The sequence below is a fragment of the Triticum aestivum genome, chromosome 2B (genome assembly GCF_018294505.1).
Source record: "Triticum aestivum cultivar Chinese Spring chromosome 2B, IWGSC CS RefSeq v2.1, whole genome shotgun sequence".
NCBI lineage: Eukaryota > Viridiplantae > Streptophyta > Magnoliopsida > Poales > Poaceae > Triticum > Triticum aestivum.
In genome coordinates, this window is record NC_057798.1 from 119,036,798 (window position 1) to 119,059,417 (window position 22,620).

Sequence of the window (22,620 nt, forward strand, 5' to 3'; positions counted from 1 at the left end):
AGCACAATTTTTATGTATATTTCCTGCAAATTTTGTCATTGTTTGTTTTAGATCATTTTCCCCATTTTTTTGTTCTTAAATGGTAATACCAATGTCGACCATTCATTCTTCCTTTGGAAATTTAATTCTTTCTTTTACGGGTATTTTTGCTTCATTTTTTATTTCTATTTTCTGTTTCTATGCATTTCTTTTTCCTTTTTTTTCTTTCCTTTATGGTTATTTTCTGTTTTTTGTGGGTTTTTCGCTGAGTGTAATTATATACAAACAAATACTATATAATATGTGCCAAATTTTCATGATAATATGATTATTTTTACATATTACGATAATGTGCAATTTTGGTGCAAAGTTGTGTGTAAGTTTTTTTTTAAATCTTCTTCTGAAAGGAAGTACATTTTTTTAGTTACACTATGCGTAAATTATTGTAGAATGTAAAAAATGGATAATTATATGCTTATTCTTTGCATATTTCAAAAAGTGCAATTTCAGTACAAATTGTGTGCAAATTTTGAAAGTTTTTTGTTTTGCTTTTTGTTTCTTCTTAAAGAGTTTCATTGTTTCTAAGAAAACTTCATTACTTTGATTTTGTTTTAGTTTTTTTCTTCTGAAATGGTAATACCATTGCCACGAATTCATTCTTTCATAGAAAACTTCATTTTCTTATTGTTTTATTTGTATTTCATTTTTTATTTTTCTTTAGTTTTCACTAATATATATATTTATTCTTGCATATTATAAAAATGTAATTTCTGTGTAAATTACCTGCAATTTTTTCATCATTTTTTTAATTTATTTCCATTTTCCTTCTTTCTGAATGGTAATACCAATGCCAATGATTTGTGTGAATTTAATTCCTTTCTTTTTTAAAAATATCATTTAGTTTTTGTATTAGTTTTACTATTAATTATGCTCTATGCGCACAATCAAAAAGCTAACAATGAGTGTCTGTGGTGCTTTGTGTGTGTATGCTGGGTATGTCTGTATGTTTATGTGCGCATGGTGCCTACATGTATGTGCTCTTGCGTCACAACCTAACATAGTTTCAGCCGCTAAAGTCCACAGTTTTCATGCATGCTTTGACATGAATATATGAGGCTACAAGGTGGTTAAGAAAAAAAGTGATTGGCCCTAAAACAAAATCCAGTCGATTGGGCTATAGCCAGTCGATTTTGTGACCGTCCGATTCTGCTTGGAGATTTGTGTTGTTTTCTTTTTTTTTTCTATATCATCTTGGTGGTGAGTTGGGCTATGTATTGACCCCTATTTGTGGAAATTTAATTCTTTCTTTTGTGCGTATTTTTGCTTCATTTTTATTTCTATTTATGTTTCCATGCGTTTTTTCCTTTTTCTTTCATTTATTGCTTTTTGTGTGGTTTTTTGGCCGAGTGTAATTATATACAAACAAATACTATATGACATTTTCCAAAATTTCATGATTATTTTTGCATATTACGATAAAGTGCAATTTCGGTGCAAAGTTGTGCGCAAGTTTTTCTTTATTTTCTGACTTCTTAAAGGAAATGCATTATTTCAGTTACACTATGTGTAAACTATAGTAGAATGAGAAACATGCACTATTATATGCTTATTCTTTGCATATTTCAAAGAGTGCAATTTAAGTGCAAATTGTTGTGTAAGTTTTGAAATTTTTTTCTTTTTCATTTTCTTTTTTCTTAAAGAGTTTCATTCTTTCTTAGAGAACTTCATTATTTTGATTTTGTTTATGGGTAATATCAATTTATTCCTTCATAGGAAAATATTTTTTCACAAAAATGTACTATTATATGCTTTGCATGTTATAAAAGGGCATTTTTGTGCAAATTGTATGCAAATTTTCTCATTAGTTGTTTTTCATCATCTTCTTCTTATATGGTAATACCAATGCCACTAATCATTTCTTCTTGAAAATTTTTTATTGTGAAAATTCCCTTATTATATGGTTATACTTGCATATTATTAAAAACACAATTTTAGCGTAAATTTTGTGCAATTTTTTTGATCATTTATTTTTTTATTTTTTTAATTCTTAAAGGGTACTAGCTATATTCATTCTTCCTTAGAAAACAACATTGTTTTTTTTAAATATCTTTTATATTTTTTATGAGTAATACCAATGCAACTAATTCATTTTTCTTATAAAACTTATCTTTTGCAAAAATTTCACTATTATATTCTTATTGTTGCATATTAAGAAAAGCCGCAATTTAGGTGTAAATCATGCACAAATTTTGTCATTAAATTTTACTTTTGTTCTTTCTACTTAAAGGGCAGTCCCAATGTCCGCAATTCATTATATCTTAGAAAGTTTTATTTTATTTTAGGCTCGATTGTATAGGGACGGGCATGATTGTCGCTTGAATATTACACAGGAGAATCAGATTATGTTACGTACGTATAGTTGCCACCATGAGACTAAGATTAGTTAGTTTTCGTTAAAAAAGGTTCCGATACGTACTCCCACTGTTCCATAATATAAAAACATCTTTTACACTAGTGTAGTGTCAAAATCGTTCTTATATTATGGTACGGAGGGAGTACATCAGGACGCAGCAAGAAAGAAATACATGCATGTGTGAAGTGAAATGAGCAGTTGGATGAAGTGAGCAGGTAGTACAGGAACGCTCGAGTAGAGCAAATCGACTGAAAAAGTTATTGGTCAGTCGACTGTCCGGAAAACGAAAATCAGTCAACTGACACCTAGCCTGTCCCTTATTGTACAGTGTGAAGTGCATAAATATCAAAAACAGCCAAACAGCAGTAATCTATTCAGTGTGCCAAAAAAAAAAGAATAATCGGTAGAGACATTGGCGAATAACCGTGAAATGGTCACAACTTGCGAAGCTTTGCCTTCTCACTAACAAAAAATGCTACACCTACGAACCTCCAATTACTATACCAAGTCTTTACGTAACCCTGTTCATCCCGTAATAAACAGTAGGTGTAGCAAAGCCCCTCACTAATGCATGCAGATGTAAAACAATGGAATCTATTTTAAAGAACCTTTGATTTATTCATCAAACTAATGCATGCAGATGTAAAACGAGGGAACTCAAAATTCGTTTGAACATATCAAACGAAAATATAACAAAATAAATTAGATTTTCTGAAACTATTTTTCTGTTCCTCATAGAAAAAAACACCCGAAATCAACCAAAGAAAATACCTTATTCAATTCCCCGCCCAATGTGTATTTTGCCTTCAAATTAATTGTTCTGCTAGACTGTATAAAGAACGTACCCGAAACGTAAGTTGTAAAGCCAGTTTGTGTCATTTTTTGAGTTTATGTATGAACCTGTACATCGAACACAAGTTTATGTATCAAAGTGTAATTAACTCAAAAGGAAAGCAGTAATGTATTGAGATATTGGCGAACGGAAATGGTAACCATCTCACATCAGATTTTTAAGCATGACAAACCAAATGCTTTCATTGACAAATTATGTTGATGCGAGAATGATAATTTTTTTAGCAAGCATGACAAATCGTGGCAAAAAACTGAACATGACAAAGATTTGCCAAGCTTGTTAGAAGACATTGTCATCCTCACGGCAACATAATTTGCCATGCTAAAAAATCCGACGCTCGATTTGTAGCGAAATCCTTGGTGAATGGCCGTGTGTTGGTCACCACTTGAGACGTTTGTCTTGCCTCCTCACTAATGCATGCAAATGTAAAATAAACTAATCTAGTTGTATCATCCCTTTGGATACTACCATGCTTGCGGTAACGCCACTAAAAGGGTTTTAAAATTTTGAAAACATCGAGTACATGGACAAAACATGTATCTACCGTCTCATAAAATTTCAATCATAAATTTGAAACATGGTTCAAGATTAAGAAAAGAGAGACAAATCTAGTTGTCATCTGGCATAGTTCCCATATTTTGATCTTTTCTACTCAACACGTATTGTTCCCTCTATCACTCCCACATCTATACTTGCAAACTATTAGAAAGGAGATCCAACATGCGAAAATCCGTTGGTGCTCCCGGGAAGAGAACCGACATTTTTTGCGACTCGTGTAAAAAAGACAAAAGGATATCTTGTGAAAACCATTTTTAACGCCGGATTTTATCTTTTTCACAGGCAACACATAAGTTGTCGATTTTTCGTGAAACAACTTTGCAAGCATGTACAACATCGAAATGTACACGCTAAATTTTCTTTAATTTTTTTACCACTTAAAAATATATTTAAAAATAGAAGCGCGCGCTTCCATGTACCAAAACGCCACTCTCAGTATGATGCCAACAAGTTTCCGAAGGAGTTAAAAAAGTGTGAGCCTGGCTCCGTGGTGCTACATCAGCCACAATGGGAATTACATGCAAACAACCCCTGTCTCGCAAATATCATTGTTAGGTCGACATCCCGACTTATTGAATATAGTCCGATCTATCGTCTCCTAGTGGATGCAAATAGAGACACGGAAATGCACGTCTTCATTTGGTCTAGTAAGCACCACATACGGATCCGGTTAGTAGCCAGAAAGATAACAACAACCGGGGCTGCTCTCATCTATTTCCGCATGGGGTCAGCGTATGCACGTCCTCGACATCGAGGACAATTCGTTGTTTCAATTCTGAAACAAAAACGTAATGCTCGGTGGTTCTACTTCTGGTGCAATGCAACACGACGTAAATTTATTTCAAAGAGCTCGCTTCGTTTCACAGCGCCGGTGCCGGCATGTTGGGCGCCTTCCCCACCGTGAACCCGCCGTCGACGACGAGGTTATGGCCGTTGACTTACTTGACCTCGTCGGACGCCAGGTACAGCGCCGCCCTCGCGATGTCGTCCGGCTCCAGCACCGCGCCCTCCATCTCGTTGATGTCCCCCTCCACGATACGCCGGTGCTCCTCCGCGCTGGCCTTCGGGTACCACTGCTCCAGGATGCGCATCACCAGCGGCGTCGGGATGTAGTTGGGCGAGACGGCGTTGACGCGCACGCCGGAGCGCGCCATCTCCCCGGCCGCGGCGCGCACGATCCCCAGCACCGCCGCCTTGGACACGCTGTACGGGTGCGGCGTCACGCTGCCCAGCACGCCGGCGACGCTGGCCATGCAAATGATGCTGCCGCTGCGGCGCGGCGCCACGACGCGGGCCGCGTGCTTGACCCCGGCCAGCACGCCCCGGGCGTTGATCGCCTTGACGGCGTCGAAGTCGGCGAGGTCCAGATCGCTCAGCCGGGGACGCGCCAGCGAGCCCACGATGCCGGCGTTGTTGAGCATGATGTCCAGCTTGCCGTGGCGGGCCACGGCGAGGTCCACCGCCGCGGCGACCTGCGCCTCCTCGGTCACGTCGCAGTGCGTGTAGCATGCCGCGTCCGGCCCGAGCTCGGCCGCCACGGCGCGGCCCAGGTCGTCCTGGACGTCGGCGAGGACGACCTTGGCGCCGTTCCTGACGAACTCCTCCGCCGTCGCCTTGCCTGTAAGACAATAGGCTTTGGAGGGAACCGGCACAACCCTCTAGGTGTGGCCTATCACATATATATATAATGAGGTGGTATACAATGTTACAATATACATATGTAAATACAGTCTAACACCCTCCCTCAATCTTAGCCACTTTCTAATGAATCTAGAAGGGTAAGATTGCGCCTGCAAGTCTCAAACTGTGGCAAAGGCAATGGCTTGGTGAAGATGTCAGCAAGTTGATCCTTGGAAGAAATAAACTTGATCTGTAGTTGCTTCTGAGAGACACGTTTACGCATAAAGTGATAGTCAACTTCAATGTGTTTCGTTCGGGCATGGAATACCGGATTTGCAGAAAGGTATGTAGCACCGATATTATCACACCAAAGAACAGGAGGATGTGATTGGGGTATACTTAACTCCTGAAGCAAGGACTGTACCCAGATGATCTCTGATGTGGCATTGGCCACAGCCTTATACTCAGCCTCAGTACTGCTACGCGAGACAGTAGCCTGTTTCCGAGCACTCCAGGCAATCAGGTTAGAGCCAAAGAAGACAGCATAACCCCCCGTGGATCGCCTGTCATCCGGATTGCCAGCCCAGTCTGCATCAGAATATGCTGAAAGACAACCAGAGTCAGACGGTCGAATATGCAAACCATGAGCCACCGTGAAACGAATATAGCGCAAAATCCGCTTAACAGCAGACCAATGAGTGTCACGGGGTGACTGCAGATACTAGCAGACTCGGTTAACAGCATAGGAAATGTCTGGTCGCGTGATCGTCAAGTACTGGAGCCCACCAACAATACTCCTGTACTCTGTCGCATCAGAAGAAGAAAGAAGCACACCATCAACAGCATTGAGCTTATCAGTGGTAGACATGAGTGTAGTCGTCGGTTTGCACTTAAGCATCCCAGCTCACTGCAACAAATCCAGAGAGTACTTCTTCTGCGTCATAACAAGGCCAGCAGCACGAGAAGTAACCTCCACACCAAGAAAGTAATGAAGCTTCCCAAGGTCCTTGACCGCAAAATCAGCACCAAGTGAGCGAACAAGCGCAGTAGCAGCCGACTGAGAGGAGCTGACCAAAATGATATCATCTACATAGACCAACAAGTACATAGTAACCTCAGGCCTTTGAAGAAGAAACAATGAGGAGTCAGCAGTTGATGATGCAAAACCATGAGCACGAAGAGCCATTGCAAGACGAGCATGCCAAGCACGAGGAGCCTGCTTCAGACCATAAATTGCCTTGGACAGACGACAGAGATGATCAGGGCGATCCGGATCAGAGAAACCCGGAGGCTGACGCATGTAAACCTCCTCCGCCAAGACACCATGAAGAAAAGCATTTTGAACATCAAGCTGACGAAGAAACCAACCTCGAGTAACAGCCAGAGAGAGAAGAAGTCTGATGGTAGTAGGCTTGACCACTGGACTGAAGGTGTCTTCATAGTCAAGTCCAAAACGCTGTCGAAAACCACGAGCAACCAGACGAGCCTTACAGCGCTCAATGGACCCATCAGAATGCCTCTTCACTTTGAAAACCCATTTGGAATCAATGACATTTACCCGTGATTGTGGAGGAACAAGAGTCCATGTCTGATTGCGAAGAAGCGCTTGATACTCCTGCTCCATGGCCTCTCTCCAATGAGGAATGCGCATAGCAGCTTGATACGTGCGTGGCTCAGAGGATGGATCTGCGAGAGCAGCAGACATGCACGCCGCTAACCAAGCAACTGTGCCATCGTGACGTTGCTTAGGCTGAAAAATGCCACTCCGACTGCGCGTATGTGGACGTAGAGCAGCAGCAGGAGCCGGCGGAGGCGAAGGTGACGGAGATGTGACGGTCGCCGGAGATGCAGGAATCACCTCAGGCGAGCTCGGGACAGACGACTCCGGGCTGCATGGCGAAGACTGGCCCGACGACAGGGGCTCAGAGGCCATGGGCGAACCGAGAGTGGGCGAGGCCAGCTCCGGTGACACCGGCCCAGACGGCCTTGGCGAGGCGAGAGCAGGCGAGGCCAGCCCTGGTGAGAAGGGCCCAGACACCCTGGGCGAGGCAGGGGCGGGCGAGGCCAGGCCTGGTGATGACTGCCCCGACGCCCTGGGCGAGACGGGGACCGAGGAGGCCGGCCCAGTCGGCGGGGTTGCAGGGCGCGACGATGGCGAAGGCAGCCCAGAAGCCAGAGGCGACCGGGCCAGGACGTCGATCGGCCGTGCATGAGCACGGAAACCGAGGCCATGCAGGGGCGCCATGTGCTCCTCATGCACAACAGAAGGTGCCAAGGATGAAGGCGATGGCGACAAAGAGGAAGATGGCACTTCCAGAATCTCCAAACGAGCCCCACGACCAGTGCCTGCACCATGGTTAGGCAACAATAGAGGAGAATATGCAACATCATCAAATTGGTCAGAAGCAACAGAGAATGAATGCATGACAGGTGGCTCAGTGTGGACACAGGGAGTTTGGCAAAGGGAAAAACATGCTCATCAAACACAACATCCCGAGAGATGTAGACACGATTAGTGGGCACATGAAGACATTTGTATCCTTTATGAAGAGAGCTATAACCAAGAAAAACACACTTCTTGGAACGAAACTCGAGCTTACGCTTGTTATATGGACGGAGATGGGCCAGCAAGCACACCCAAACACCTTGAGAAAGGTGTAGTCCGGTTGTTCATTAAGGAGAACTTCAATGGGAGTCTTCATATTCAAAACACGAGTGGGAGTACGATTGATGAGAAAACATGCAGTGATGAAAGCATCACTCCAAAAACGAAACGGAACAGATGCATGGGCCAAAAGAGTCAGACCAGCTTCAACAATGTGACGATGCTTACGTTCTACTGAACCATTCTGCTGATGTGTATGTGGACATGCTAAACGGTGAGTGATCCCAAGCGACTGAAAGAAGGAGTTGAGGTTGCGATACTCGCCACCCCAGTCCGACTGAACATGAACAATTTTGTGCTTGAGAAGGCGTTCAACATGTTTTTGGAACTGAACAAAAATGTCAAACACATCAGATTTACGTTTGATAAGATAAAGCCAGGTAAAGCGGCTGTAAGCATCAACAAAACTGATATAGTAATTATGACCACTAACAGAAGTCTGAGCAGGACCCCATACATCTGAAAACACAAGTTCTAAAGGATGTTTCACCTCACGACTGGACTCCGAAAAAGGAAGTTGATGACTCTTCCCCTGCTGACAAGCATCACACACTGCTACATCTTTATTACTAGACACACTAGGAAGCTCATGACGACGCAAAACATGCCGGACAATAGGTGTGGCCGGGTGACCAAGACGAGCATGCCACTGTGACGGAGATACCCGAACTCCACTGAAGACGCGAGCGATGCCAGGGTGCTCCAAACGATAGAGACCTTGGCAGAGCCGCCCACTAAGAAGAATGTCCCTCGTGCCCCGATCCTTAATAAAAAGATCAAAAGGATGAAATTCACAAAGCACATTATTATCACGAGTGAGTTTAGGAACTGAAAGAAGATTACGTGTCACAGATGGAACTCGAAGAACATTGCGAAGTTGAAGACTCCTATTGGCATGTCTAGTGAGAAGTGATGCTTGACCAATATGAGAGATGTGCATACCTGCTCCATTGGCGGTGTGGATCTTGTCGGAGCCATGGTAGGGTTCACGAGTGTGAAGCTTCCCCATCTCACTGGTCAGGTGCTCTGTCGCCCCAGAGTCCATGTACCAGTGGGGATCAATGGAGTAGGACTGAGTGTGTCCCTGTGGCTTCTGCGGCGGCGGACGATCAGCCATGGCGACCTGATGAGCAAAGTTGCGTGTATCCTTCCCGTCATTGCCGAGACCAAGAAAACCCCGCTGGAAGCGCTTGTGACACTTCGAGGCCCAGTGCCCATCGCGACCACAAAGCTGGCACACACGTGGACCGCCAGCCCCTGGTAGCGTCGCAGTAGGAGGAGGGGCCGAGGCGGGTGGTGGTGACTGCCCCGAAGGAGCCCTGAATGAAGCAGAGGAGCGACCACCCTTGGTGGCGGCGTTTGCCGAGAGGCGCCGTTGCCCCTGGATCGGCGCGTCTCGACTCGTTGCTCAGTAAGCAGGAGGCGTGAAAAGACCTCGTGTGCTGGCATGGGCGTGGAGTTGCCCCTCTCATTGATGATCTCGACTAGGGCGTCATACTCCTCATCAAGACCATTGACAATAAACGAGTTGAACTCGGAGTCGGTGAGGGGTTGTCCAATGGAGGCCAGCGTGTCGGCGAGACTCTTGACTTTGTTGTAGAACTCAGTGGCGGTGGAGTCAAGCTTCTGACACTCCCCAAGTTGGCGACGGAGCCCAGATACACGAGCCTGTGACTGTGCCGCAAACGAGCGCTCAAGAATAGTCCATGCCTCGTGGGACGTCTTGGCGAAGACAACAAGCCCAGCAACGGCCGGAGAGAGCGACCCCTGGATGGAGGAGAGGTTCGCCTGATCCTGCCCTGTCCAGACACGGTGAGCCGGATTATAGACCGGACCGTGCACGCTGTCAACTAGCGCAGGAGGGCAAGGGAGAGAGCCGTCGACATAGCCAAGCAGATAGTGACTCCCAAGAAGCGGAAGAACCTGCGCGCGCCAGAAGATGTAGTTGTCCGACGACAACTTGATGGTGATGAGATGGCCGAAGTGAAACGGCGGCGGCGGCTGCGATCCCATCGAGGAGACTGGCTGAGGTGAGACCACCGTGGAGACAGTCAGAGGGGCAGCCGGCGCGGTGACAGAGGGCGCGATGGCCGCGGTTGACGCCACGAAGCCTGCCAGCGCGACGTCCGCCGCCAACAGCGGCGCAGTGGCCGAGGGCGCGACAGCCGCGGTTGACGGGGCGGCGGCGGTGTGGGCCACAAGCGCCTGCCCAGGCGAAGTAGCAGCCGGCGGGAGTGCGAAGAGGGAGCCGACGCTCCGTGTCCCGATCGGCGCCTGAAGGGAGGCGGCATCCAGCGGCCTCGAGAGAAGTGCCGCGAGGGAGGCCGGCAGAAAACCGGTGGCGATGGAGCCGGACGCAGCGGACGTCATAGCAGTCGGGCGACGGCGACGGCGGGCGCGGCGGCGGCGGCGGTGGCGGCGGCGGTTTAGGGTTTTTAGGCGGAAGCGGACGTAACCTAGCGTGATACCATGTAAAACAATAGACTTTGGGGGGAACCGGCACAACCCTCTAGGTGTGGCCTATCACATATATATATAATGAGATGGTATACAATGTTACAATATACATATGTAAATACAATCTAACATTGCCGATGCCGCTGGCCCCGCCGGTAATCACGGCCACCTTTCCAGCCAACCTCTGGGAGCTCGAGGCCGTGGAGTAGCCGCAGCGGCTGGCGTAGCCGGCCACCGACGCCCGCGCAGCCCGGCGGCTCTCAACCCTGCAACACACACGCGCGCACACACCAAGACCAAGATCAGCACGCACATGCAGCCATGCAGGGCGTAGGTAGATTTGCTGTTCTCTTCCGAAACCAACGCCGGCGTTACCTGGTGACGACCTGCACCGCTCGGATCATCTTTGTGGATCTTGGCGAAGTGCGACTTGGCGAGGCGAAGGAGACGACAGAGCAGCCGATATTTATCCGGGCGACGGCCCGCCACGTACGCCCCGCCCGATATGGATCATTGCACTACGCCATGTGGGCTCTGACGTAGCAAGTTGCAACCATGCGGACAAAGGACACGGGCACGCCGGGTTTGTACAGTTCCACTGACAGGACAGGCGAAACACCATTGCCACCCCTACCCTGGATTCTTTCACCGATTGGGAACTCGGTGAATGCACCGGGAAGATGCCGTCTGCACACTAGGACCAAAGCAAAAGGTCATTCGATGCATCGACCGTGACATTTCACCGTGTTCATCTGCGCTGCAGTCCTACATTTTCACCCAAGGACAGTTGACGCAGCGTGCATTTACCCAAGCATGCAATGCAAAGACAGGACCTGGCCATGCCGGGCTGTAGCCGAAGTGACATCCTCTGGGTCCGTATAGCATAGTGTAGCTTGCTGTAGTTTAGAATGCTTAAACGATGGGCGGGGCGGGGAGTAACTCGAACTCATCTAGATGAGATATAATTTGGTTTCATTCACTTTGCAAACAAAAATAAATACAATCCACGACAGCACATACATCTTATGGCATCATATCCAATGGCTATAATGAGACCAAATTATATCTCATCTAGATGAGTTCTAGCAAAACTGAAAAAATATTAGCAGAGGAGAGTGAATACTTATGTTTCTTTTGCACTCATCATTATGAGTGCACGCACGTGCATTCTACCTCTATGAGCAACTCCGAAAGATTGAGCCGGCACATCACCTTAAGATTGATGAAATCGTCACAGATGCCTTCGTAGTCGATGAGAACGTCCCCTTTCATTGAACACACATTATCAGAGGGACTGAAATAAATCCAGAAAAATGCAAGCATCAGTGTCTATTTTTCTTTTCTAAGGTGAACACCAATGTCAAGTTTAGGACTTGAACCCTTGTGGGCTGAGATATCACTGTCCTACTAACCATTCAAACACAAGTTGGTTCGCAACGAATACTTATGCTAATTATACCCCTCCGTCCTAAAATGTAGTGCTTATCAGACATTATCAAAGTTAAACTTTACAAATTTTGATCAAGTTTATAATTTTTTAAACATGTAGTATAACAAATCGATACCATTAAATTCTAAATCCCAGCTAGTTGAAAAATACTTTCATCTCATTTGCACACTTGACCTTCCGTTAAAAAAACAAGTGTCGTGATTCATGCAACGTCCGGAGCGCCTAGCTCAGCTTGCGTAGTGATCCCTCATCCAGGAGCTCTAACATGCCGTGTATGTCGGCAGATAGCCACCAATCGCGCACCCATGCAAACCCACTTGCATTTTGCGACCCATGTGCGGACTATTTTTCTTTGAGAACTATTAAAGCATGTATAATGGTTGATAAGGTAGTCTTATCTTAACTGTTGAATGTAAATTAGAGATGACAAAAAAACATGTTTACAATGAGTCATTTCTTAGTCTTATCTTTAATAATTAGTTGTTCCTAAAAACATGATGAGACAAATTGTGTTAAGAGATCATCTCTTGTCTTCTCTTAAATAAGAGAAGGCAAGCCTTATCTTACGATTTCTTTCTCCTCCACCTCATCATTTATCCTACGTGGCACTCTTAAGATAAAACCGTTGTACATGCCCTTATGAATCTCAAATTTAAAGAAATATTTGGATTTTGAAATGTTGTGAATTTCAATAACTGTTCATGAATTTGAAAAAAATCGGGCATTTTCAAAATATATAAAATTCTAAAATGTCCCAAATAAGAAAAAATATCACAAATGTAAAAAAATATTCACGAGTTTGAGAAAACTTCTAAAATTGAGGGAAGAAATCCCGAATTTGATAAATGTTAGGGATTTCATAAAATGTTCATGAATTTGAAAATTGTTTCAAATTTCTAATAATGCTCATGAATTTTAACAATTTTTCACAAATTTCAACAATGGTCCGAATTTTTGTAAACAAATCAAGAATTTAAACAGAAGTTCATTAATTTGAAAAAAAATCTCGGACTTAAAAAACTTTCCCATAATTTATGAAGAATATTCATGAATTTTAAAAAATGTTCGCAAATTCAAAAGTATTCATAAATTTCAAAACTTGTTCATGATTAAGAAAATATGCATGAATTTGAAAAATATATTATTTTCAAAAATTATTCATGAATTCCAAAAAATATTTGAAACTTCAAAAAATGTTTGTGAGTTCAAAAAAGTTCATGGTTTTCAAAAAATTCTCATGAGTTAAAAATATATTCATTTGAGAATTGTTCACAGATTGCAAAAAAAATGGTGAATTCAAATATTATTTGCAGGTTTGAAAATGTTTATGAATTTCAAAAAAAGGAATTTTTTAAAATGTTCACGAAATTAGAAAAAGGAAATTAGAATAATAAATAGAAGGAAAGGATGAAAAATGGAAACGGAATGAAAAAGCAGGAGAAAAACGAAAACAAAAACCGATTGGGGGGGGGGGGGCTCGAAAAGCAACCTATGGCGACCAGGAACTAAGTTTAGTGAGTTCTTACCTATGTTCAGGCATCCGCATTTGATTGTCTACACTCATAACAGAAAGATAAATCGCCAAAATTTGGAAGCAGACTCCGAATCTCCGGAATGACCAGAGAATTCGCTCCTTGGATTCCTTCCAAAATGTCCTTCACCACCATCGATGAGTCACATGCAATGACTGCCGAATGTATGTTAAGATCTTGCGCCAAGGATAGGGCTTCATGGCACACCATGGTCTCAACGCAGGTTAGATCAATCACTCCTTCTGCCACGAGTATTGATCCTCCCTGATAAACACCTGCATGATGTCTGAAGATTATTTCGGCCGAACTCTTGCTTCGAGCTGTTCATCTACTCCCTCCGTTCTAAATTACTTGTCTTGGATTTGTCTAGATACAGAAGTATCTAGCACTAAAATGAGTCTAGATACATCTGTATCTAGACAAATCCAAGACAAGTAATTCGGAACGGAGGGAGTACAAGACAATGTGCTTATTTCGATTTAGTCTTCCAAGCACATCTCTGAACACTGTGGTGGAGTGTGTCGATCGTGTGGAGCCCTAGGCATATGTTTCATAAGTCAACGTCCAATTCCCTCGCAAAATAAAAATATACATAAAAATAAGTCAACGTCCAATCCCAGAAGTAGAGTTCGCTACGAGTCTACGAGATTTTTTTTTTTGAAGTGACACAGTTCATTCATCACGAAGGTTTTCTTTTGCAATGCTGAAGAAATAAACAGATTTGTTCCGGTAGAGCAATACGCTGACTCCGATTGTGTCCCTTCACTGCGCCGGTGCCGGCATGTTGGGTGCCTTCCCCACCGTGAACCCGCCGTCGACGACGAGGTTGTGGCCGTTGACGTACTTGGAGTCGTCAGACGCCAGGTACAGAGCCGCCTTGGCGATGTCCTCCACCTCCAGCACCACGCCTTCCATCTCGTTGATGTCGCTCTCCACGATCCGCCGGTGCTCCTCGCCGCTCGCCTCCGGGTACCACTCCTGCAGGATGCGCTTCACCAGCGGCGTCAGGATGTAGTTGGGCGAGATGGCGTTGACGCGCACGCCCGAGCGCGCCAGCTCCCCGGCTACGGCGCGCACGAGCCCCACCACCGCGAACTTGGAGACGCTGTACGGGTGCGGCGTGAGCTGGCCCAGCACGCCGGCGATGCTGGCCGTGCAGATGATGCTGCCCGCGCGGCGCGGCGCCATGACGCGGGTTGCGTGCTTGACGCCGGCCATGACGCCCCGGGTGTTGATCGCCATGACGGCGTCGAAGTCGGCGAGGTCGAGAGCGCCCAGCTCGGGCCGCGCCAGGGAGCCCACGATGCCGGCGTTGTTGAGCATGATGTCCAGCTTGCCGTGGCGGGCCACGGCGAGGTCGACCACCGCCGCAACCTGCGCCTCGTCCGTGACGTCGCAGCGGGTGTAGGACGCGGAGTCAGCGCCGAGCTCGGCCGCCAGGGCGCGGCCCAGGTCGTCCTGGACGTCGGCGAGCACGACCTTGGCGCCGTTCCTGACGAACTCCGCGGCCGTCGCCTTGCCGATGCCGCTAGCGGCGCCGGTGATAACGGCCACCTTACCAGCCAACCTCTGGGAGCTCGAGGCCGTGGAGTAGCCGCAGTGGCCGGTCAAGCCAGCCGCCGCAGCACGACGGCCCTCCCCCCTGCAACGCACACAGCATGATCAGAATCCAGGCAGCGACCATTACCACGGAACATATTTGTGCTACCAGATCGACTCGCCGTGGCTCGGAGTGCATGGTACCTGAGGACGACCTGCATAGCCCGGAACATCTTGCTGGTCTGCCGAGTTCCTATACTCTCCACGACGTGGCAAATGTGACTCGGCGAGGCGAAGGAGCCAGGACAGAGCGGCCGTTACTTAACGAGACGCTGCTCGCGCGTACGTCGCGCCCGCTCGCGCTCTGGATCGTTGACATGGGCGCCCTGTGAGCTGTGACTTGGCAAGCTGGCATATCACTCACATCTCGACTCGATCTGCAGAGCGGCGCGAGATGAGTTGGGCGGCGACAGAAAATTCACCTCGCGGCTCACGCGTGCATGTGTCGACAGCGCATCCCTGTGCGCCAGTTGCGTTTTCTTTTCTCTCCGTGCTCGCCGATCGATCGCATAGTGTTGCAGGTGAGGGATGCTCCGCGCGTTCGGGATCGTGGCACCGCCACGTGATCCCGGTTCCCAACCACCGGGGCGGTCGCTTACTGGCGTAGCGCGTCGGGCCAGATTCCATCTGATTTCCTCGCGAAGCACGCGCGCGCTTCCGCCATGACACGCACGCATTGCTGATCACGAGGCAGCGCGGGCAAAAAAAAAAGGAGAAAAAAGGGAGAGACGAAAAATAAAAAGGGGGCGGGGGGGGGGGGGGGGGGGGACGAAAAATAAAAAGGGGCATTCCGAGAATCGAACTCGGGACCTCTCGCACCCAAAGCGAGAATCATACCACTAGACCAAATGCCCTGTTACGTACAATTGCTCTATTAGACGCTAATTAACAAGAATTCCTGTAAAACATGGCCAGCTACCACCAGTGTCAGTCCCAACTCCCAAGAGAAACTCTAGCCCATCCACATGTTCTGGTTCTATCATGGCAATGACAAATGTACAGTAGGGGAGCAATTTTTCCATCTTCAGTGCATACAATTAGTATATGAGGGAACCCTCCAGTTGCACCAATCTCCCTCACCAATTTGCATTGTGTGCTCTTTTGCAGCCTTTGCAAAACCTCTTTTATGCGAAGAATGATAAAAATCTTTGGAGAAGAGAACATACTCGTTTACCAAGTCGCCCAAGACTTCATATGCTACCACACGCATTGTCTGCCTACACTTATGAATTACACTGCTCTAGGTTGTCATGTCGCATCCCTCTTGTGATCAGACCAGCCATCATGTGTTTCTACCGCGGTTCCAATCCGCAGAAATAGCTTCCTCAAAATTCATTAAGTTGTCTAGTTGACATGATTAAGCAGAAAACTCATGGTTTCCGTCATGTGATGGCTTTGACTAAATTAACGTTGTGGTTATCCTTGCGGATACAATTTCATGCCTACTAGTTAATGTTGATTGATGTGGGTGTTGTGTACAGTAAAAAAGCACAAAATGATCTCACAAATTAAACACATTTAATGATAATTCTTACAACCTATGATAATGTGTGTTGCCAAAATATAAGGACCCATTGTTTCCTCTTCTTACTAGACCCATGATTACATATACAAGCACACACATTCAGGTTGTAGTACATTTCTGAATTGTACTTGCATTAAGTTGCCCCGTAACGTCCCTCTTCTAACTCGCCAACTAAATCATGTGCTTTGACAAGAATTACAATGAATAGAGAGAGCTGCCTCTAAGTTCATTGAGTTTTCAAGTTTGTAATGGGCTGACTGATAAGGAAACTCACGGTTTCTGCCATTTGATGGTTTAGACCGTTGTTGTTGTCCTCGCAGATATCATGTCATGCCTACTAATCAATGTTAATTATTGTGTCTGGTGTGTACTATAGGAAAACACCGAAGCATTCACAAAAATAAAATACACCAAAGATAAACAATTGAGGAATGTTGCATAAAAAATGAGGCACTTCGAGAATTGAACTCGGGGCCTCTCACAGCCAAAGCGAGAATCATATCATTAGACCAAATGCCCTAATACAAATATATATTTCTAAATAGTTTATTAACCATGTTTTTTACAACCTATGATAATGCATGTCATCGAAGACATAGGAACTCTTCCTTGCCCCCCTTCCCAACCTCTCCGCGACACAACAAAATAGCAGAAACAGGGCAATAAAGCTAAAACATGGCTACAAAAATTAAACCCCATAAATTCACAAAGGATCATCAAGGCGTGCTCGGGGGGGGGGGGGGGGGGCTATTGATTGCGCTTTAGTCCCTGTTTGGGAACCTAGTCCGAATCTTTTGCATGGTTCTCCTATCTAATGAGCTCGGTTCAAAGAAAAAAAATAATTCTTATGTCTACAAGCGATGTTTTGTTCTTTAAGAATTTGTTTTCTTTGGCACTACTTGAGGCAGAGGTTGAAACCATGACTGTTATCCTCAAATGAGTTTGCATGTCACATAGGAGCTCATTAAATTGTGTCATTAAAGTGTGGCAGAAAATATTGTGAATATTTTGGGACTTGTTGTATGATTGAGAAGAACTTCAGAGAATGTGTCCTACACACCCAGACTTATGGTACACCTGAGGCACAAAAGCAATCAGAAATACCATTTGGATTTCTGAAAACTTTATCATGGTATAGATGCAACATGTATATGCACGTTGTTATAAGATTTCAAATCTAATTTAAGAATAGAGCACCAAAAACAAGAAAAAAAATCTCGTTGTGAATTTTAGCAATTAGAAACTATTCACTTGAGAGCTGGTTTTGGAAAGGCTCACATCAAAGCTTGCCTTTTTTTGTTTCTCGTGAAGCTGGAGTGAATTGCATTTGAATTTTTGTGTCTAATAATCTATTCCAAAAAATAGATATTTTTCAAAGATTCCAAATTGATTCTGTTATGGTGCAATTCAAATCCAGTTGCACTGTAGTCCGTAGGGCGGGTGCACATGATAAGCAAGAACAAGAGGTAATTAGCACATTTGTCTTGTGAACATGCTTTGAGAGTAATTTCTTAAGTTAGTGAAGTCATGGTATTTAAGTCAATTTTTGTGACTATTACTTTACTGAGATATAAAAAAGTTAGTGAAGTCATGGTATTTAGGAGTAGGATTTTCTACAATAGCTTACCGTAGAACTGGTTAAGGTTTTCGACGGTGTAAAAGTTCTCAAACATCTTGAAAAAAATATTGCATCAACACACCTATAATATAATATGATCCAAAGGAGGGATTGAAAAAATATGACTGGATGTGTCCTGGACAAAAAGATGAAATGTTTCAGTGTACATTTATCCTGGAGTGAGCTGAAATGCTTGTTTTTTCCGCCGAGGGCACATAAATACATATTTTCACAATCACATCGTTGGATCATCTTATTATATTAGAATGAGGCCCCCTATTTATTTCATATTTTTAATAACTTTTAAACCATTAAATGTTTAGTAAGTCAACTTAATCTTATCAAGAAATGGTTGTCTCCTGAACATACTCTTAGAGTAACTCCTTAATTAGGTAGAACTGACAAGATATGCTTGATTCCATAGTTTCATTTTTGGAAATGTTAGTAGCTTTCCTTCCGATCAAGTTCTCACTACAATCAACATGTAGGTCGATTGCAAGGGAACTAGGGATATCAACAAGTCAACAACTCGCTCAGAGATTAAGGAACCTTGACACAACAATGAGTTGAATATTGCATTTCCTATGAAGATTTAATTTCAGACAACAGAAGAAGCAAACACAGAACTAAGCTCCTCAACTATAAGATGAAGTTCATTGCAGAAAAAACTATATGAAGATTCTTAGATACCACCTTCTTTTGCGTGCTTGAGACACCACTGTTCATGATGATTTTTCCTTCTAGGCAACTATGGCGGGTAAACAACAGATCCGAATCACATTTCAATAGCTACAATAACCAGTCCTATACAAAAATGAAAGGAAAAAACCAGCCCACAATTATTTTAATCCAACCATGATCAGACCAGAGCTTACAAAAATAGACAGAGAACACTAGGGATAACCGTTGTGTACATGGGAGGGGGCCTCCAATACAACCAACAAATTGCCATGTGTCCACTTGATTCTAGAAGAACAAGTGTCCCACATTACTGAGATACACTCTCAACACAAAGTGGGATGACATAGCATGCCTTCTGTCTAGGTATGTCCCTACCAGAATTTCCTACTTTATCGACTGTGCACTGACATACACTCATCAAAGTATGTAGTTGTCTGAGCCTCAAAACACGCCTTTGTTTCTGCCTAGAAATGCTCTGCATGAGGAAGATTTGATGCATGATGGACTTTGTAGGATTGAGAGTGCCATTTTGCTCCTAGGGTATTGTCAGATGATGTCAGTTTGAATTCATACGTATAACACAACACAATGATTTGTTAGCTTATGTATAAAAAACAACACAATCTTGATGAAAAAACGGACTCTGGATTTTTTTGCTGCTACTTACCATTACCTATAAAAATTTAACTTTCGACTGATAATGCAACTCAACATTGGACCGATGGGTGCATCAGCAGTCTTTCATCAACGTCTCACTAACATTATATCTAGTCATGCATGCATGCTCCCAGAATACTCCATCCATAGAAAAGCTAACACTTTTTTTATGGATATTAATTCATCGATAACTTTTCAAGAAAAATTCCATTTTAAATCTATTAACCATTTTGAATTCCTGATGTTGAGATCTTCAAAAGAAGATCAAATTTGAATATATTTTAAATGGGTTTAAAATTCATGACACATATTTCATCATTTCTTACAAAATGATTTCACTTATTTTAAATAACATACTTCAATTAGTTCACTCAATTAAAACAAATAATTTCATTCATTTAAAAAAGAATGATTACCCATTTCGAACAACATACTTTTACTCAATTTAGAAATAGATTCCACCCATTTTAGTAAATTCAAACAAATATTTTCAATCATTGAAAAAATGATTTCACCCATTTAAAACAACATATTTCACTCGTTTCAAGAAACAGATTTCACTCGTTTCAAAAACAGATTTCAATCATTTCATTGAATTCACTCAATTCACAAAATAATTTCAGTACTTCTAAAAAATGTTTCACTCATTTAAAACAACATATTTCACTGGTTTCAGAAAATAGATTCCATACATTTCACTCAGTTCAAACTAATAATTTCAATTATTTCCAAAAAGAATGATTTCACTCATTTAAAACAACATATTTAATTAGTTTATTTCACTTGTTTAATTCATTTCAAACAAATAATTTCAAACAAATATTTCATTCATTTTAGAAGATAACAATTTCACTTGTTTAAAACAACATATTCAACTCATTTCAAACAACAGATCTTGGTAATTCCTAAATCATTGATTTCATTTAATTCAAAACACTCATTCCACTCAACTTGGAAAAATAATTTCGTTTATTTCAAAGAAACAATTTCAACAATTCCACTCATTTCAAAAAATGTTTTTACTCATTAAACTATAATTTATCAATAAAAAAAGCTGATTTATCTAATTTTAAAACACTGATTTCACTCATTCCAGAAGATTTATAATTCAGGAGTAGGTGGCGAAGGCTACTTTTCTTTTATTGGTATGGCTATTAGCAAGGAGTTTCAAGCTTTAGTACTTTAAGTTTTCCTATTTTAGCTAGGAATGAAGATTCACTCATTTTAGATAGCAGATTTCATTCATTCAAATTTCTTTCAAACACATGATTTGCTCATTTCAAATGAATAATTTGAGTAAAGTCGAAAACAAATTTCAGTCATTGGTCTTCTTCTAAGCAGCTGCCCGCACTAAAATAAATTGAGTGAATAAGTTAACTAAAACATTGAAATTTAAATGTGTTTGAATTGTATCCAAGATCTTGTTCTAAAGGTATTGGCCCCAAGAGTTCAAATATATATTTTTAAATCGGAAACAGAATTTTGCTTTAAGAGATATAGATCATCTAAATTGTCAAAAAGAAAATAAAAGTGATGGGTTGAGAGAGAGAGAGAGAGAGAGAGAGAGAGAGAGAGAGAGAGAGAGAGAGAGAGAGAGAGAGTATTTATAGGGCCAAGGCCGACCCAAAAAGGATCAGTATACACGCCCTTGTGATTTGAGTTAGCAATTCTGTTTTAGGTGTTAGGGCAAACGGGCGCACACCCCCTTCTCCACGCGGGCCGGCTCATTTCATTTTTTCCCACCTCTTTATTAAGGAGCAAAATTACAACGAGCGCGATGGGAAGCGAACCGTGACTTGCTGGTCATATGCATACTACGCTAACCACCGCAGCCACCGCACCTTTTGCGTCTCTCATCAGTTTTTTACTTCTTTTCTTCTTTCTTGTTTCTTTTTCGCTTTTTTTATTTTTTCTTGGAAGAGTTTCGTTTAGTTTTTTTTCTTTTCTTTTTTCGTTTTTCGTTTTTTGTTTTTCTTAGAACTGTTTTTTTCTTTTGTTAAATATATTTTTCATTTTTTCTAAATACATGAACATTCTCTTCAAATTTGTGAACTTTTTCCCAATTCGATGAACTTTTTTTTTCAAAGTTGATGAACTTTTATCAAATTCAATGAACTTTTATTTTGAAATTTGATAAAAAAAATCAAACATGGTGAACTTTTTCAAATTGGATGAACTACTTTTAAAATTTGGTGAACTTTTTTTCGAATTCGGTGAACTTTTTTTCAAATTCGATGAATTATTTTTCAAATTTGATGAACTTTTTGTTCACCGTATTGAAGAAAAATGTTCACCATACATTGAAAAAATGTTCAGTGTGTATAAAAAAATGTTCATCATTTATAGAAATTTTGTTCAGCATGCACTCAAACGGAGTTCATCGTATTTAAAAAAAGTTCTATGTGTATTTGAATATTGTTCACCATACATTGAAAAAATGTTCAGTGTGTATTAAAAATGTTCATCGTGTAGAGAATTTTTTTTCAGCATGTATTCAAAAAAAGTTCAGCGTATTTTTTTCCAGTGTTTCTTTGAATAATGTTCACCCTATACTAAGAAAATGTTCAATGTGCATTCTAAATTTGCTTTCTAAAAATTGTTCACAGTACAAAAAAAAAGTATTCGAATTTCGAAATTTGTTTAGTTTTTGAAAAACATAGTTCACGTTTAGAAGAAAAGGAATATTCAAAGTTTCTAACAGGCAATTTTGTTCTGCTGTACTAAACATTCCATGTTTCCTTCTCTGTTCGCTTATCTTAACTATACTAAAGATAGTCATTTTTCTAATAAGCAACTACATATTTTTTAACAAAAAATATAGTGAAACAGTGGAGCAACCATATGCAAGGAATTTCTCCGTGGCGCTGGTGGTTTGCTTTATATGTAAAGCGGGGCGAAAGCCTTTTTTGGTAAATTAGTTTGTCTTTTTTGTTCAAATTTTCAAAATTAGTTCACAAATACAAATATAGATCACCTAATTTAAAATTATTTCAGCCATTTTCAAATTTAGTTC

At 42.7% G+C, this 22,620-nt stretch overlaps 2 protein-coding genes and 1 non-coding gene across 3 annotated transcripts; all 3 read right to left on the bottom strand.

Annotated features, from left to right (window-relative positions):
- Nucleotides 1-4,538: 4,538 nt before the first annotated feature.
- LOC123040756 (momilactone A synthase) lies at nt 4,539-11,071 on the bottom strand. The gene is made up of 3 exons (XM_044463519.1): nt 10,921-11,071; nt 10,681-10,811; nt 4,539-5,421 (listed from the first exon to the last, which is right to left on the bottom strand). The coding sequence occupies exons 1-3, from the start codon at nt 10,947-10,949 to the stop codon at nt 4,742-4,744; spliced, it is 840 nt and encodes a 279-aa protein (XP_044319454.1). The 5' UTR covers nt 10,950-11,071; the 3' UTR covers nt 4,539-4,741.
- Nucleotides 11,072-14,168: 3,097 nt separating this feature from the next.
- LOC123040758 (momilactone A synthase) lies at nt 14,169-15,489 on the bottom strand. The gene is made up of 2 exons (XM_044463520.1): nt 15,271-15,489; nt 14,169-15,169 (listed from the first exon to the last, which is right to left on the bottom strand). The coding sequence occupies exons 1-2, from the start codon at nt 15,297-15,299 to the stop codon at nt 14,290-14,292; spliced, it is 909 nt and encodes a 302-aa protein (XP_044319455.1). The 5' UTR covers nt 15,300-15,489; the 3' UTR covers nt 14,169-14,289.
- Nucleotides 15,490-15,908: 419 nt separating this feature from the next.
- On the bottom strand, nt 15,909-15,980 carry TRNAP-UGG (transfer RNA proline (anticodon UGG)). Its single transcript has one exon. It is a non-coding gene; the product is annotated as a tRNA-Pro (tRNA).
- Between the last annotated feature and the right edge of the window lie 6,640 nt (nt 15,981-22,620).